The sequence below is a fragment of the Zonotrichia albicollis genome, chromosome 1 (genome assembly GCF_047830755.1).
Source record: "Zonotrichia albicollis isolate bZonAlb1 chromosome 1, bZonAlb1.hap1, whole genome shotgun sequence".
Classification (NCBI taxonomy): domain Eukaryota; kingdom Metazoa; phylum Chordata; class Aves; order Passeriformes; family Passerellidae; genus Zonotrichia; species Zonotrichia albicollis.
This window is the reverse complement of record NC_133819.1, coordinates 3088231-3106152: the sequence shown is the minus strand read 5'-3', so window position 1 is coordinate 3106152 and position 17922 is coordinate 3088231. Positions and strand designations below refer to the sequence as shown.

Below are 17922 nucleotides of genomic sequence, written 5' to 3'. Positions count from 1 at the left end.
AATTTTGATGTTTATTGATATGCTTCAGTTGTCATGGAGATCAGCAGGATAGGGAACGTCCAGTGCCCAAGGCCACTCAGCTTTTGGAATTAGCCACGGATTTGGGTGCAGGATCTTTTATCACAGCAGCTTGCTTAGATCTTGGGAAAAATAATGGGTTTGGAGGATCAGAAAACATTTCAGAAGTTTCAAATTGAGCATTTGTGGTATTTTTGGGGTCCCCAGCATGAAGGAGGAATTGAGAATCTCACTCCATGTTCTTAGAAGGCTAATTTATTATTTTATGTACTTATATTATATTAAAGAATGCTATACTAAACTATACTAGAGAATAGAGAAAGGATACAGACAGAAGACTTAACAAGATACTAAAGAAAAACTTGTGACCTCTTCCAGAGTCCCAACACAGCTGGCTGTGATTGGCCATTAAGTAAAAACAATTCACATGTTGGATAAACAATCTCCAACGACATTCCAAAGCAGCAAAACACAGGAGAAGCAATAAGATAATTATTGTTTTCATTTTTCTCTGAGGCTTCTCAGCTTGCCAGGAGAAGAAATCCTGGTGAAGGGATTTTTCCAGAAAATATGGCAGTGACAAGAGTTAAGTTGGGACTATCCAAAGCAGACCATTCTGGCTGTTTGTCCTTTTCCTCATGCATTGCTCATGTCTGAGTTTGCTGGTTTGAGTGCTCTGCTAGACTGAAAGGGATAGATCTGAATTTTTCTTTGTCCCCAAATCAGTTTTCACCTCTGATCCTTTGAATCAGTTACTTAATGTAGAGGTGAAGGTGGAGCTGAGGCAGCTGGTCATGCATCAGTTAATGTGAGGCTGCAGGAAGTGGGGAATAATTCTGACATCTCTGATCCTGAACATGCTTTCAATTTATACCAAGGCTCAATGCCCACCAGCAACCATGGTCTTCCACTTAGTTCTTCCCACCATTCACACTTTTGCCTCTATATATGAGGACAACAGGAATTTACTTTCCCCTCGGTGTCTCTGTTTCTCCTTGCCATTGATTTCTTGTGTCTCACTTCAGCAGCTGGCATTGTTTCACATCCAGTAGGATTAGTTTTACATCTGGGGAATTTTTAGGCTGTACTCCAGGCAAGTACACAGCCTGAGGTAGTGAGGGGACAAGGAAGATGGTGCTGTCCCAGTGCAGAAGGTTTTTTGATCTGGAAAGACAAATTTCATGTGAGGATCTCGTGACTAACACTGTGTGTCCAAGGAGCTGTGTGGTGCAGAGCAGGCAATCAGTTTTCTAAGAACAAACTCTGCCTGCCTTGGAGAGTGACAGAACACCCTCAAGGGCACCAGGATATAGAGACTTAATACAGAGTGAAATCTCAATGAAAATTGTTGAAACAAATGCGAACTAGCTCAAGATAGGACCAATCCAAAGCCATGTGTAAGGTTCATATCAGAGTCTTAGTCCCACCTGTATCATTACTGAGGGATTTCCAAGCTGTAATTCCTCTTTATATTCCAATGAAAACATTGGAGTTGTTCAGCTGATTAAGTGTCTGCAAGCTCAGGTTTTTTAACAAAGGCAGTGCTCTCTTTTTTCATGAAGGAGAGTTGCAGAGATGAGTTGTACCGTGAATCTGCAGGGATATTGTAGAACATGTAAGGCAGGTGAGTCAAAACAGTGTAACTGAAGCTTCAGAGCTGCAAATTGTACAAACCCAGTGTAGTTAAACTGATGCTGAGCTCTGCCAGCTGACAGGAACCAAAACCTGTCTGTAATGCTTGAAAATCCACTTCTTGTGTCAGCCTGGGAAAACAAACTCTCTGTGGGCTTTGCTCATTTGATTTCTTTCAAGGACAATGAGCTAAATCCCATTCTCAGGTATTTATGCCTGGATTTGGATATGCACATTCTTCTTTTGAAACAGTAAAGTATTCAAAATGTTAATTTATGCAAGAATCTCATTTGAGATGGTACATTTATCTCATTGAACACCCTATTTTCTGCTGCACCTCAGTGATGTTACTGCACCTCCATCAGAATTATTCCACAGTGCACGACTTGGATCTGTGCTCTCCACTCAGAGACAATAACACAGCTTGGGAAAACAGGAGCTCCAGAATTATACAGGGCAAGGGTCAGGACACAGAACCTTGAAGCTACAGTTGTTTTTGTTGGAAGAATTCTGCCTTCTGCTATCAGCTTTATTCTCTAGAGCACAGGCAAATATTTGGCTTAATCTCTTCATTATTTAACTCCAAGTATAGCAATGGTGTTCTCTTTCTTTTTATGTCCACTCTTTAGAAGTTAGAAAAGGCAAGAATGAGCACTGTAGATAGGATTTATGGCACTCTTTGACCATTCTGCTTCACCTTCAAGCCTCAGATCTACTCAAGAGTCAGATTTACTGGACAAAAAGTTCCAGTCCAAATTCACATTTATTAAACATTTGTTTTTAGCCACAGCATTAATCTGCAAGCAGCTTCAGCTTCTTATTTCGGTGGCATTAGAAAGGAAAAGTAGAACTCTAGGTAACAAGACAAGACTAAGAACTTGGGATTTGTTTTCCATTAAAGGCTAGACACAGTTTTCTTTTTTTTTTTTGGGGTTTTTTTTTCCCCATGAAGGACACAATATTTTGTACTTTTAGCAAGACAGCAGGGCATCTACCTGGTTTAATAAATCAATCCTGCTGTGCTCCTTCCACAGTCAGTAGAGATCTACCCAGTCCAAAGACTAAAATCCTTTAGTACAACTTATTTCAGTTTAAACAACAAGTTCAAAATAGGTCAGGTAAATCTCACTTTATGGCCTGTTTCTCACAAGCTGGCATGGGCTGACAAGGGAAAAGGCACACAGCTAAAAATTAGGGGAGATACAACTAAAACACAACTTTTCTGAGGAGCACCTGGGCTTACTCTGTGTCTGGATGAGAGGATGAATGGTTCTGCCTGCACACAGTGGGTCGGCCACTGCAGAGATGGAATTGTAGAATCTGTTTGTTGCTTACAGAGTAAGTTCTGTTTTCCAAACTGCTCCATCTGATCTGTAAGGGCGTGGGGTTTGTAAATTTAGTTGGTGTTTCGAAGGGAAACAAGTGCAGCTCCAGGGAATCCTCAGCTCCTAAGCAGCAAGGAGAAGATGTCTCCTAGCCTAGAGAAGTACCAGCTGAGGGGAAGAGGGTGTGTGATATAAATAATATATTAGACAGACCTACTTTTCAATTTTCTCCTCTCTCTGCCATGCAATCTCTCTGCTTCCACTTTGGTTAACTTTCTACTGTATTTTCAATGCTTTATTTCATTGATTTATTTCTGCATTCCTTCTCCTGCTACTGCACAGCTGCCAATCCTACTCATGGTGAGGTTACATAGAATTACTCGAGCAGGCTGCACAATGATTCTCCAGGAGGAGCAGTTTTAATTTGCATGAACCAAGGTCTACCTTTACTGCATTTCCCAAAGGATTCCCCTTCAGCACATTCAGAGACAAGGCACAAACCTCATCATTCCCCGCGTTTTGGTAGCAACCTAAATTCAGAACCCTGACCATTTTCATGATGGATGTACTTGGATAATGCAGCATAACCTGGATCAGCATGCTCGTTTCCCTCCTCTTAAGCACCTCTGAGACATCTAGAATGGAATTACAGCTCCTTTTTGTGTTCTCTCTCATTCGCATCGCGACGCCCAGGTGTTGGGCGGCCTTCAGCCACATCATCCATGGCTCATTTCACCCCGGGAGTGTTTAACTTTTTCTTTCCCCTTCCACCCCTAGCACCCTCCCTCTTCCTCCCAGATGCAGCTGCAGTCCCTGCCCAGGACACTTGCGGTGAGACTCAGCTTGTTTGCCTTTAGCTGTCTAAAGTCTCGTGCTCGATCTGAGCAGTCCAGTCGTCGTCTATGGTCACTCGGGGACACCAGGGCACCTCCGTCAGACAGAGCATCCCCTGTGCCTTAGATGTCTCTGTCACACAGGCCAGCTCAAGCCTGGAAGTCCCTGCTCTTTCCCTGAGTGAGTTCAAGGTGATAGTTCAGTTTGGAATCTGTCTTTGGCACGTAGAGTTAGATGTGACCGACTCCGTTCTCTGTGTGCCTACAGAGGTCTGAGGATCCTGCCCTGATTCGTGCAGTGTTTTCATAGCCATGCTCTCATTTTAATTCATTTTCTTATATTTGTCTATTTTTTTCTTATATTTGTTTATTTTTTCCTCATTCATGTTTGGTTTTCTTCTGGTTCCTGCCTCCTCTGTCTCTTCTCTTTTTCTCCCTTTCCTTCCACCAACATCTCTACTTTGAAAATAAATAAAGCTTGCAAAATAAAAGGGGAGGGGGAAAGGAAGCAAAATGTCTATAAATTGTGTACTCTAAAGATATGGGACACTTAACACCATCTAAAATCAGAGAGGTGAATCTGTCAAAATTAGAAATGGCAGAAAATAAGTGCTAACAGCACTAAAATGTTAAGGTCTTCCTAAGAAGTACTAGCATTGTTTTCCATCACAAACCTGTGTGTCAATGTCTCCTCACTGGGTGTGGAGCAGCAGTTAATCCATAGATAATATTTTCAAAATCACATCTGTTTTTTTCAATAATTCTAGTAAATACCAAGTGCTGTCACATTAGATCTCTTCACCAGGAAAAGCTGTAAAAAAAAATCAATCCCTGTCAAATGAAACAGGACATAAGCAGTAAAGGAAACATGGAGAGGAATTTATTTCTAGGTTGCCATGGCAACATTAAGTATATCATAGAAGACCACAAACCTCTACAACAACCCATGGCTAAGACTTTTCAAAGTGATTATTGATTTTTTAGATGTTTCCTTTTCAGGCTCTGTACCTTAATATGCCTCGTAAGTGCTTCTTTTCAACACAGGCTAAGCAGCCCTCTTGTGGTAAAAATTGGTCTGAGAAATGTGTTTCAGATCAAGTGATCAAAAAAATGAGTGGCACTCAAAATCCATAGTCACTTCTGAAAGCCTCAGTCACAATAAAATTGTGCTATCCCTTAAACCTCCTTGCTCATTTTTGATCAGTCTGAGTGGACAATTAATGCCCAACTCAACTCTGTGCAAAGCAGGTGGTGCAAAAATCTAGCACAAATTCTAGTGCAAAAGGAGCAGTCATTTTCATATTTACTTCCTCAGCAACAACCAAAAAATGAAATTTATTTTGTGAGTTGAAACACAGTTACTATATCCATTTGCTGGATGTGTCCATGCCCCAAGACTGTGTTCTTTCCAGCTCTTATACTGTAATATTTAATAACAACACAGTTATCAGGCTTTAATTACCCAACAGAAAGTCAAGCATAACTCCAGGATGGGGATTGACTTAAAGGAGTTAAAAGTAGGGGGAAAATTATGTTTTCAATTCATCCTGGTTTAGAGTTCAGATAATAAATTCCATGAGTTGTGAACACAGATCTTAGACTGTGTAACAGAAACAGAGTTGGGTTTGTTTGTAGAAACTTAAATGTTTGCCTTGAAGGCAATTGCTTAAAAAATCAGCTTTTATTATCCTTGATATTAATGGAGATTTATCCTTTATTATCTTTTATATTAATTGAGATTTACTCAGGGTACTCAGTGGTGTTTGGTGTTCATCCCATCCTACAGTGGACATCTGAAACAGGTCAGATGTACCTGGCCAATAAATGTGTATTTCTCTCTCAACTGTTTATTCTGATGATTCTCAGGGTCCTGAGGATGTCCATTTTACTTACACATCTGTACTGTAAACATCCAGCCTCTCCCGAGGTGAATCCCACCAAAACAACCACGTGTTGAAAACAAAACAAAAATTCTCCCCTTGAAAGTCGACAAGAAATCACTGTTTTCAATGTTCATGTTCTTTATCCCAGATACAAAATCTCTTATGGGATCCCTCCAAATGACTCCATGTTGAAGAGAGATTGATTTAAATGAGCCTCTCCTGGCTGGTTGGAAAGGAACTATTTTGTTCTCTGTTCCTAGAATCCAACATGCAGGGATCAAGGTCCTGCTCCACAGTGTATGAGCCTGCTGCTTTCATGAGACGCTGTCTTAAAAAAACAAGTGATACCTCCAAAATTACCAGCCAGACATTCAGATTCCATACTGAGCTCCCTCCCCATCACCAAAGAAGATGGAAAACCAGCTTTGGTGTCCTTACTAGAACCTTTTGTTAAAAACAACAGATCCATACCACAACGAAAATGAGGATTAGACCTTAGATTGATCCCCATCCTACGAGTTTCTGTTACTCTCTGATTGTTCTCCATGAGCATGCAGTCTACTCTCATTTAATCTATTGTTCTGTGACCCCTGTACAAAACCAGACCGCGCAGGTCCTGTGTATTTCGGATGCGTTAGCGCTGCCCCCCTGCCCTCAGGGTGTTTGACTTTTGGTTTGTCCGTGAATCAGCACATCACAACGGCCAGCAACAGCCAGTGCACTTCAATTTTTATTTGATTTTTTGATTTCTGCTTCAGTCAAGCAGCTGGTTCGTGCTGTGAGTCCATCCTGTCGTGTCCGCTTTCCATCTTTGTGACGTGTCTCATGAAATGTGTTGAAAGTGACCTACCTTGGCCTGTTCACGATATGCTGAAAAAAATGCTAATCTTGTCATATTTAGCAGCTGCGTTCAGAAATGCTACTGTAAGCCTAAGAGGGCTAACCAGCACTCTTGCAAGATGTCAGAACTATCAACCATTACCCTGTAAGTGTACGCACTCCTGTGACATTACTGTGTGTGTATGACGCATGTTGCAGTTAAATGAGTGGATGAGAGCAGAGGGGAAGTAACCAGAGAGCAAAGCCTTCATTTAGTTCTTGTTGCATGTAGAATTTTTTTCTTTGTTCTTGTTCTGTGCTTTTGCCGATGCGCCACGATCGAGGGTTTTAAGGTTGTTTTATTCTTTTTTCTTTTTTCTTTTTTCTTTTTTTTTAATTATGGCTGATGCTATTGATGGTTTCGGGTAGTGTCTGTACAGAATTAATAGCTGCTCTTTATTGTACAGCAAAGAGGTGAGCACCTTCATACTGAGAGAAAATGTTTCACATGAAAAGTTTCCTAAAATAAACTGGGTGAGGTTGAGTCAATCAGACCCTCAGTGGGTATAAAACATCTTTTGTCCATTGAACTGAGTGAAGTTAACTTCATAAACACCCAGGGGTGAGGAAAGGCCAAAATTGACCTCATATCAAAATGAATTGTGTCCACCAGAAGTTATAGAATCACTGATTTGGAAAGACCTCTAAGATAATCAAGTTCAGTCCAATATTGTCAAATATAATCAGATATAGAGTGAGGCATCCAGAAGAGTGAATAAAAGTCATTCAGCCAAGAGTTGTGTGAATTAATCACTACCCCATAGTCCATCTGACCCCTTGCTCTTTGCACAAGAAGCCCACAGGTTTTCACGGATTCATGGAATCATTAAGGTTGAAGAAGAGCTCCAAGGTTATCCTCTCTTTTTGTTTAGATGAGGTGCAATTTCAGACATCTGTAATATGTTTTCTGGTGATGTGTCTCCTGAATGTCACAACAGTTTTGTAAGTGTGAATCAACATTCTCTGAGGTGTCCTGGCACACAGACCCCAAACTCCAGGATTTTGCCAAAGAATATTTAGTAGTTATCTTCAACACCATTAAGGAAAAAAGGTTGGTTTGTAACTTAACTGCATCTATGGTTATGTTTTTAGTTAAGAAAAAAAATTAAAGTGAATTTTCTGTGTGATTTCATATATCTTTGAGGTATTTAAAAAATAGAACAATGGAGATGCTGGAAAATATTCAGTCAGCAGACTGGAACCAAGCAAAAGCAGATAGAAATAGAGAAGACAAAAAGGAGCAGCTCCATTTTCTCCACAGAGAGCAGCTGAAGACTAAGCACAGTTAGGTAAAACTAGGAGTTAGATTTAGGAGGAGATAGTTTGAAATATAAAGTTCAGTGCCTAATGGACGTTCTAGTGCAGCACAGATGTCATGTTGGGCCTTTGCAGAGAACCAAATTTTACATTAAATGCAGTGTTTCTGAAAGATGGGAGACTGATAACTCTCTAAGGTGAAATCCTCTACGTAGTCAAAGGCAAGAAGAGTTCAGCCCAAACAGGAGGTATTTAAACCTATGTTTTTTGTGTCTGTTGAAGAATGAAAGTCTTGGTAAGCTTCTCTGTTTTTCAAGTCGTAGGTCTGAAGATGTGGTTTATACATGGGAAAATTAAAAATCTGGAATCATTCAGGTGTTATCTCAGGTGTTTTGGAAGTGATGCTGCAGACCTAGTTAACTTCCAGAAAAGATCTGTCAGGGAGATTACTGAGGTTCCTGAAAGTCACGTTAATATGTTCAGCATTTTGTGATAAAATAGATCCTTCAGTTTATTAAACATGAGCTGTGTTGAGCATTTCATTATAATGACATCCTGTGCCTTCATGGTTTGCTCTTTATCCTTCAATCTGAAATATTGTCACGATTCTTTTTTTGCACAGATTTATGACAGGGATGATGAATGAACCTTTGGCCAGAGAAATTGGGTTCCTCTAATCTAAACCTCACAAATCTACAGGGCTGAAATTTTTGTGACAAACTCAGTCCAGGGTCCCTTTGAGGTCAATGGATGGATGTAGGATATGATAAGAATTTCCTTAGGGGCAGAGGATTTGTCCTTTTGTGTCAGTTATTCTTGCTCTTCATTGACAATAAAGGGAATTTAAGTCTGCATTTAATTTAACTAAAAATAGATGCTATCATTGCAGATATGTCACAGCATTAAGTTAATCAATATATACATAAATAGATGTACTCAATACCCACAGGGTTTACAACAGGAGTCACCTCTTGTTCAAAAGACATCTGTAGCACACAAGAATTAAGTTTTAAAAGTGTATTTTTCTCTGCATTAACTTTAGAGACAATTTTAAAATAATTTCATTATCAATATCTACGCTATGTATTTCCAATCCTCGGTGAGGTGAATGTTGCTTTTCAGGACTACACATCTTGATGTCTTCATTGCAGAAGTTCATATTTGATGAAAGTATTTCACTTAGGACAGCTTTTAAACTGGGCAATTCTCTTACTTTAGAAAGGCAGGACTAAATGGCAAAACAACAATATGATCTTCCTTCAAAGTCTATGATTTGGAGATTTTTATTTCATTTTTTTCTCTCAAAAAAGGTTTAGAGGTTGAGACTTCAGCAGTCTCCTTAATAAATGTGGATGTGCAATGGAAATATAAAAGCATGATTCTTTCAAATACTGGTCAGATTAGAGAATGTTCTTATTTAGGGGTACTTTTAGCATAAAGTTCTAATTTCATTATTCCATAGAGGAGTGAGGGAGAACAGAGGACACCATTATTTCTTTGTACTAACACTTAATGGAAAGTCCACATTCATAGCCACGCTACTGGAGAAAGTCTCATTTCTGAAATGATTTTAAGGGAAATAACCTCCTGGGAAAGAGAATGTCAGCCTCAAGAAAAAATGATATTCAAATTGCCTTTTTTTAAAGTAACCTTAAGACTTTCCTCTCCCTGTGGGAATGTGAACAAGGCTTTTGCTACACCTTTTGCAGAACATTATCTTCCAAACAGCCACTTGAACAATTATTGTCCTCAGAACTTCTTGATCCACCCCCTCCAAGTTTCTTGTCTGTCTGAAAGAGTGCGGGAAGAAAAGAGGAGCAATGTCTTTGGCTGTTACACACCTGACAATTCCACTGTATCCTTTAAGACTTTCATTCCCTGTTCCATATAAACTTATACATCTCACAGGACCTGCTTTAAGTCTTCTCTCTTCCCAATGTTCTTGAAAAAAAGCAAATTTTACAGGCATTAATGTCTCTCAAGGTTTTTCTTATCGTTAAAATCTTGTTTACCTCTTTATTGATCTTAATAATCTATAAACTTCTGAATGTTATTTAATACATTTTCTTCCTCACTTTTATGACAATATTGAAGACAACACCTCAAATAAGTTGATGATGGTATTATATTTCCAGATCCTACAAACTAATTGTGTGACTAATCAGGTGTGATTAATGCCAAAAAACTGACAATAAAAAAATACTTCCTCTGCATCTTCCCCTGAATTCATCTCCCAAGAGTGCACTGAGACAGAACATATTAATAGACAATTCTATTCTGACTTTTAGATCAAAACAACATTTATCCTTTTGTTGTTGTTGTCATTAAATCTGAATATAAATGATAGAAGAGATGGAGAGATGATATTTTTGTCCAGTTTATTACCTTTAAATTGTTTTTTTTTAATTTCATGACTACTTTAAGACACTTATATTCTTTACATCCCTTTTTTACAGCGATAACATTATTCTTTAGTCTTCTCCTCAAAGTTTCTGTTCCTTTTTATTAACTTGATTGTATGTCCATAGAGAAAAAGGACTAGAAAGGACTCCAAAAGCTCTTTACACTGGCTCACTCCTGTATAGATTACTTTTTTAGAGATTATCAAAGCTGGGCTCTCTGAATGCTCTTCATCACCCTGTTCTGAGGTTGTTCCTCTCTTTTCAAAAGATTCTGGCCAATGTCTAATTTTATAACCCACAAGAAGAGTTTTCTCTGTTTTGTGGGGTCTTCCACCAAGGCCTGAGGTTTGGTGTCCATCAGATTTATGGCTCTTGTGTGTTTAGTGCAAGAGCTGGGATGAATTTATCCCCATCGGGGCCCAAATTCTGACTGAGACACCAGCACTGCACTCATGTCCCATTCCCAGATCACTGCTGGAGATAATTGTGCTCACAAAATTCTTGAAAGTGTGTTAATTAAATCTTCTGAAACAAACAAACACTCATTTTGGGTTATCACTGAGCATGAATTAGCAAATTCAAACCTGTCTGCAATGTACCAAATAGATAAAAGCAGAGGGGACGTTTGAATTTGAACAAATATGCAGCTCTTTGAAAAACCTTTACAGCTTTTTGCCTTCCTTTGTCCTCCATCTGCCTTCTTCACTTACCTGAACACAACCAATGTTATTCTCCCCCTCTGAAAATGTCCTGGAGGTTTTTTAGGTCACTTTGTTTGTAATAAAGCACTTGCTTTATTTTCAGAACATTTTCTTTCTCTTTGTTTTTGTTTGGTTTTGGGTTTTTTTGGTTTTTTTTTTTTTTTTTTGCTGCTCAATCAGACAGTGACACTCACCAAAACATGCACAAGTCTTTGCTGGCCCCTGCTTTGGGGGAATTTCACCAGTTAAGTGCCCACATGTAAAACATTCATTTCCAACCCTTTGGTTTATATCAGCTGAACTTAATTTCCCTCTGAAACCTCTTTAATCTGAAGCAGTGAAATAGTGAAACAGTGGAATTGCACTTAGGTTTCCAACAGTATAAACTGAAACCAAAATCAAACCTTCAGGAATAGTTGTGAGTACAAGAACATGCAGGGGGGTTAACTTTTACTTGTGGCCGTTGGTTTTTTAGCTTTATTTGTATGGTCGTTTTGGAATTTTTTTGCTGTGCAGAAACATATTCACACACACACACACACAAGAATCAACAAAAAGTGATTTAAAACTCCACTGGGATTAAGCAATTGGGCGAGAGGTTTATAATTGTACCATAGCAGCAGTCTGAATCCCTTAGCAAGATTCCCCTCATTTTTAGGCATGCTTATAATAATGCAAATAAAAATAGCAGCAGTGAGCATTAAGCATAATTAACGTGCCATTACTGTAGCAGTGTGAGGAAGGGGGAGAAAACTGCAGTGTGTGTGCAAACAGTCTTTGGGAACAAACAGGAATGTTGCATATTTGTTTGTATAATTACGCGGTGTACGTATTTCCCAAAAGTCTGTCAGCAAAATATTTTCTGTGCTTCCTTCTTTAATTAAAGTGCAGGTTGCTAATTGCAAGGCTGCATTAAAGTTTATTTCCCTCTGTTGTGACAGGAGACTGGCTCGCTCCACCCTGCTGCTGATCCCTTTGTTTGGAATTCACTACACGGTGTTTGCCTTTTCTCCTGAGAACGTCAGTAAGAGGGAGAGGCTGGTGTTTGAATTGGGACTGGGATCCTTCCAGGTAATTACACACTGAATTCAGCTTTCCTTACAATCAAACCTCTGTTCTTTATAACTACTTTGCATGCACAGCTCTCAGAGTGTGTCTTTGCTCGTTTATGTGTAGGTTTTGTATATCAGGATTTTGGGTTTGTTTGTTTGCTTGTTGTGCTTTTTTAAACTCCAGCTATTTTCTATTGAATGTTTTATTAAAACAATATTATATTACATAAATTCTTTATTAAAACAATACTATATTACATTTATACTGTATTATAACTATACTAAAGAGATACTAAAAGATACTAAAGAAAAATCCATGACTGTCTGAGCCAGCCAGGACACAGCTTTGACCCAATTGGCCAAGGAAACAAAACAATCCTCAACAGAATACAATTGACAAATCCCTTCAGGTAAACAATCTTCCTAACACATTCCACATGTGCAAAAACAACAGGAGCGGCAAATAGAGATAAGAATTGTTTTCTCTTCTTCTCTCTGTGCTTCTCCAGGAAAAACCCTGGGGGAGAGAATTATGTCTCTCTGTTCAGAGGACGTGAATACCACAATTTTCTGTCATTCCTTCAGGATTTGAATTACTTTTTTTTTTTTCTCTCTCCCATTTCCCTAGGGTTTTGTTGTTGCTGTTCTCTACTGCTTCTTGAATGGGGAGGTAAGATTTTTAATATTAAATGTCCTTCACTTGTCATCTACATCCCATTTTCTTGTGGGAGTAACTGCTGTTCCAACTGTCCATTCTAACTCATCATCTACCATAATCCCTGATACTTTAGTCTGAATCTCACAATTCCCAGAAAAAAAAAAAAAATAAAAGAAGAAGAAAGGATTTGTGATGTCTTTATCAAACCAGAACATTGGCCTTACCAGAGATGATGGCTCAGATTGAGGATTCCTGACAGGGGTAGGATATGGACAGGTCTCTCTTGAAATGTCATCCTAGGTACAGAATTTTGCACTGGTTTTGTTGAATTTTGCCTGTTTTTACCAGCCCACTCTCCCAGCCTGTGCAGATCTCTCCAGGAGGTCTGACATGTCTCTGTCAACCCCAGTTTGGAGCCATCAGCCAAACTGGTGATGGTGCTTTCAATCTGAGATTCATCAGAAGTTGGTGAGGGCCTGGCACAGGTTACCAGAGCAGCTGTGGCTGCCCCTGGATCCCTGGAAGTGTCCAAGGCCAGGTTGGACAGGGCTTGGAGCAGCCTGGAGTATTGCATTTGCTGGGAAATGTCCTGATGAAGGCAGGAATGATAAATCTGACTCCGTGTTCTCAGAAGGATAATTTATTACTTTATAATACTATATTGTATTAAAGAATACTAAACTATACTAAAAAAACCTGAAAGGATACTTTCAGAATGCTAAAAAGATGATAATGAAAACTCCTGACTCTTTCCAGAGTCCCGACACAGCTTGGCCCTGATTGGCCAAAGAGTGAAAACAACTCACAGCAGAATCCAATGAAACAATCACCTGTGGGTAAACAATCTCCAAACACATTCCACATGTGAGCACAACACAGGAGAAGCAAATGAGATAAGAATTGCTTTCCTTTTCTCTGAGGCTTCTCAGCTTCCCAGGAGAAAAGTCCTGGGTGAAGGGATTTTTCCAGAGAATGTGAGTGCTACACTGGGGTAGTGGAAGGTGTCCCTGCACATAGCAGGGGGTGGCAGGAGATGACCTTTAAAGTCTCTTCCAACCCAAACCATTCCATGCTCTGTGTGGAACAGTGTGGGGTCCAATATCAATGCCTGGAGGACACCATTAGTGATAAAGTGCCAGGCTAAATAAACATTGTTCACCTCTCAGTGTGGTCTCCTTCCCCTCTTGAAGATCATCCACCCACCCTAAATCTTTCCAGCTTTCCTAGGAAAAGGCTGAGGAGAACAATGTCAAACCCTCCACTGAAGGCTGAGTTTTCTTGGGCACCACCCAACTGGTGCCAGCTTCTCTCCTGAGCCCTGCCACCTTCCCCCCTTCACACACACAGCCCAAGGGTGTCAGATGCCCAGAGCCACCCCCCAGACACCACCTGGGTGCCTTGCAAGCCTCAGACTCCTCTCAGCACATGGCAACTGCTGCTGGCCACTTCTGTGGTTTCCTCTGGTTCTCCTGTTCCAATCTACATTTTCCTGCCTGTTTATCTGACTGAATAGCTGAGGTAATTGTTTTCTGAATTGATGGAAAAGGGTTCTCTGCTCAATGTTGCCCTAAGAGGAACATGGAACACCTAGAGTTCATCCATGAGCATCTAGAACCATGAACTCTAGAACATCCATGAACTCTGAGTGGAGGAGTTCTCTCCTCCTCTGCTACACATCTCTTGTGCAGCCCAACAGTAAAATCACCTTGTTTTCTTCTTTTCAAGGGGGCTGACTGCAGGTGTAGCCTGGCATTGCTGATCTCTGTACAAAGAGGTCTCAAACTCCTTAATCCAAGTGACTTCTTCTCAGATAAACCACAACAATGTCCAATCTATCAAACAAACTTATGGGTTGTCTTTGCTCATAGTCAAGATCTCCTGAAGCCCCTTGGAAGGAGTGTGGGGGGTGGTTCTTAGCCAAACCAACACAACCAGGAACCAGGTTAATTAAAGCCATTTTCCCTCTCAAGATATCAGAAAATGGTAATTAGAGGATGTCTTGTGCCTCCACTAAATTTCCTACAGCACGAAAATCTTTGGAATATCACACTCTTCCAGATGCAAACACTATTCCCTTTTTACAGAGTTCTCTATCTAATTTTTAAATATCTATGTTTTAGATAACTTTAAACAAAATAGAAATTTGTAGGTCTTAGAAGGAGAATGTAAGTTTTCCAGTTGGATTTTTCCTCCCTGTAGTTTTTTGTCTATACAGTTGAAGCTGTTATTTAGCATTTTGACTTATCCATTTTGACAATATTAGTCCAAGGAAATCCAGCAATGTCTGTTACAGACAAGACAAACATCTTTGACACAGCAGCTCATTGGAGATTGGAAAAATATATTGGGAAAACATCTCTACATGTTTCCTTGTTCTTACCCTATTTCATTCAGAAATACAATACAGGAATGAGTAATCAAGTAAATGTTGGTCCAAGCTACTACAACCTCTCTTATATTAAATCTTTACTACTTTATATATTTATACACTTGTGCACCCCCCAGCAGTGTTGCCAGGAAACTGGTAATGAGTGAAAAGTAGAAAAGCTGTGGGATCATTTACTTACTGCCTAATTGAACTTCTGACCTTGGGTTGTTTTACTCTTGGTGATTTACTGTGGGTGCAAATAAAAAAATTACGTCTTAAGAAAAGGAGGGTTGCACAAATGTGCATTAATCCCAGAGCTGCTCTGCTTGGAGAGGATCTGAAAGCAAGAGGCAAAATTCTGTGTAAACATCCATCCATTAATGGCAGGTGAGAGAAGCTGCCTCTGTGGACAGGGTGTTTCAATATTACCCAGTATTTTTGATTGCTGGTTGCTTTGGCCCCTTGCTGTATCTTTGGTACTGGCCAATGATGAAAGCAGGCTATTTTTTCCTCCAGGTGGTGTTGATCAGGTCTTCCATGCACCTCTGGGCTGATCCTAAATTATCTGAAGTCAGACACAGAACCTGGGCTGGGCTGGGCTGTAGTTCACCACTACATGCCCAGACTTCTTCCATCCATGGAAAAGTAGTTTCAGATTTTGCTGAACTGAGGAGTTTAATAATAAATAACGGTTTACTAAACCTTAAAACCAGTTCTGTCGAATTGTGGGGTTTTTTCTAATCTTGATAATTTGTCAGCATGTCCTCGAGCGGCTAAGTACATAAAAAATGACCTTTTGAAGTTTCTCCCTAAAGGTGCAATCAGAAATAAAGAGAAAATGGAGGAGCTGGAAAGTCAACCGGTATTTTGCTGTGGATTTCAAACATCGCCATCCTTCTCTAGCGAGCAGCGGAGTGAACGGGGGGACACAACTCTCCATTCTGAGCAAGAGCAGCTCTCAGATTCGGATGTCCAGCATAAATGCAGAGAACCTGGCGACATGAGCAGCTGAGGAGAGCAAAGCAACCAACGAGCAAACCAAAAACCATCCCTTGAAAAAGAAAAAAATGAAATAATAGTTTTGGTGGTGGTGCAGGTCTCATTTCCTTCCCTCTTCCTTTCCTTTCCTTTCCTTCCCTCTTCCTTTCCTTTCCTTTCCTTCCCTCTTCCTTTCCTTTCCTTTCCTTTCCTTTCCTTTCCTTTCCTTTCCTTTCCTTTCCTTTCCTTTCCTTTCCTTTCCTTTCCTTTCCTTTCCTTTCCTTTCCTTTCCTTTCCTTTCCTTTCCTTTCCTTTCCTTTCCTTTCCTTTCCTTTCCTTTCCTCCTTTTTCCTCTCCATTTTCTTTTCCTTCCATTTTCCTTTCCTTTCTTTCTCCTCTCCTTTTTCTATTTTCCTTCCTCTTTCCATTTTCCTTTCCATTCTTACTCCTCTCCTCTCATTTTTTCTCTTTTCCTTTTTCCTTTCTTTTTCCGTTTTCGATTTCCTTTTCCCTCTCCTCTCTTCTCCTTCTCCTTCTCCTTCTCCTTCTCCTTCTCCTTCTCCTTCTCCTTCTCCTTCTCCTTCTCCTTCTCCTTCTCCTTCTCCTTCTCCTTCTCCTTCTCCTCCTCCTCCTCCTCCTCCTCCTCCTCCTCCTCCTCCTCCTCCTTCTCCTTCTTCTCCTCTTCCCCAGAGGTGAAAAAACAAAGGAAATGTGTAAATATCTCTTTTTAACAGTCACTGTAAATACCCAGCTCTACTCAAGGCCATTAATGGAGAATGTTTAAATGACAAACAAGAGGCCAAACCCACCCACTCAACTATTCCCATTTCAGAGCATCTGCGAGTAATCCGTGTCCGTCCAAAGTAACAAGTGATTGCTGTGCAGTTGTGATCCTTGGCTGCCAAACTGATCCTACTCTGTGAATGGAGTCATTTTTCCACTTGTTCTCCATTTTGGGTTGGATTTGCCTATTTTTTGTTTTTCCCTAGTCCAACATGTCTTAGCCTGTCCCTGTCTTTTGGCACGTGAATTTCCGCAGTGTTTCTCTTTGGAGTCTTAGGATGGAGCTAACGGGCTTGGGTTGATCAATCCAGCTGGATTCAGGAGGATCTCCAGAAAATTGAGCTCATGGCTGGATTCAGACATCCCCGATGGATTTAGAGGAACAGCTGTGCCAACACCAAACTGCACATCAGTGCAGGAACTTCAGGCAAGAGCAGTGGGATCCGCTGTGCTTTCCGTACCCAGGGACGCTCCCAGCAATGCTTTCTGTTCTCGCTAAGCTGTGAATTTTCTAAAAGGGCCATGCAGTTGAGATATAGCTCTATTTTTGGCATCGATTGATAGATTGATCATTTGGACTCTTTATATCACAAATAACTGTCCCTCCCCTCCCACCTTAAGAGCAAGAGGCAGTTCCAGGGTGGCCTTTCCCTCCAGATGAGGGAACCTTCTGCTCCAGTGGCCACACGTGGCATTGGTGGCTTGGGGGCAGTGCTGTCACACAGAGTGCCGTGCCTTTGCAACCTGGTTGACTTCTGAGTGCTGACTCTTCCCTGCCAGAGCAAAGAGGCACAAGAAGGACCTGGTGGGATCACCCTGGAAGGTAAAAAAAAAAAAAAAATCACCTGTATGTGGTGAGGAAAGAAACCAACTAAACTGAACACTAGGATGGCATGGAAGGAAAGGATAAAGACTTTGGATGACTTCCCACACCTGGCAGTTCTCTCTCTCTCTCTCTCTTGGGATATTCTGTTTGTTTCACCAATGGTCTTACTGCTTTTCTTGGAGAGGAACTCGAATGTTCTTTCAACCTTTGCCTTGTAGTTAAAGCCACGACTGCTACAAATCTACTTCAACCCAATGTCGATGATGTCAATTCTTAAGAATCTTTATACAGCGCAAAAAAAAAAGGCCTGGAGGGCCGTCCTAGCGC

At 40.4% G+C, this 17922-nt stretch overlaps 1 protein-coding gene across 14 annotated transcripts in view; it reads left to right on the top strand.

Moving 5' to 3' along the window:
- ADCYAP1R1 (ADCYAP receptor type I) overlaps positions 1-17645 on the top strand; it is a 152768-nt gene extending 135123 nt beyond the window's left edge. For 5 of the 14 annotated variants that reach the window (XM_074542925.1, XM_074542982.1, XM_074543037.1 and 2 more), the window contains 5 exons: positions 3753-3806; positions 6593-6676; positions 11872-12001; positions 12611-12652; positions 15811-17645. In XM_074542925.1, coding sequence (XP_074399026.1) covers positions 3753-3806; positions 6593-6676; positions 11872-12001; positions 12611-12652; positions 15811-16020 — 520 coding nt within the window. In that variant the 3' untranslated portion in view covers positions 16021-17645. The remainder of the gene's footprint in view (positions 1-3752; positions 3807-6592; positions 6677-11871; positions 12002-12610; positions 12653-15810) is intronic. The other 9 variants (XM_074543582.1, XM_074543520.1, XM_074543213.1 and 6 more) reach the window with 8 other exon arrangements.
- The last annotated feature ends 277 nt before the right edge of the window (positions 17646-17922 follow it).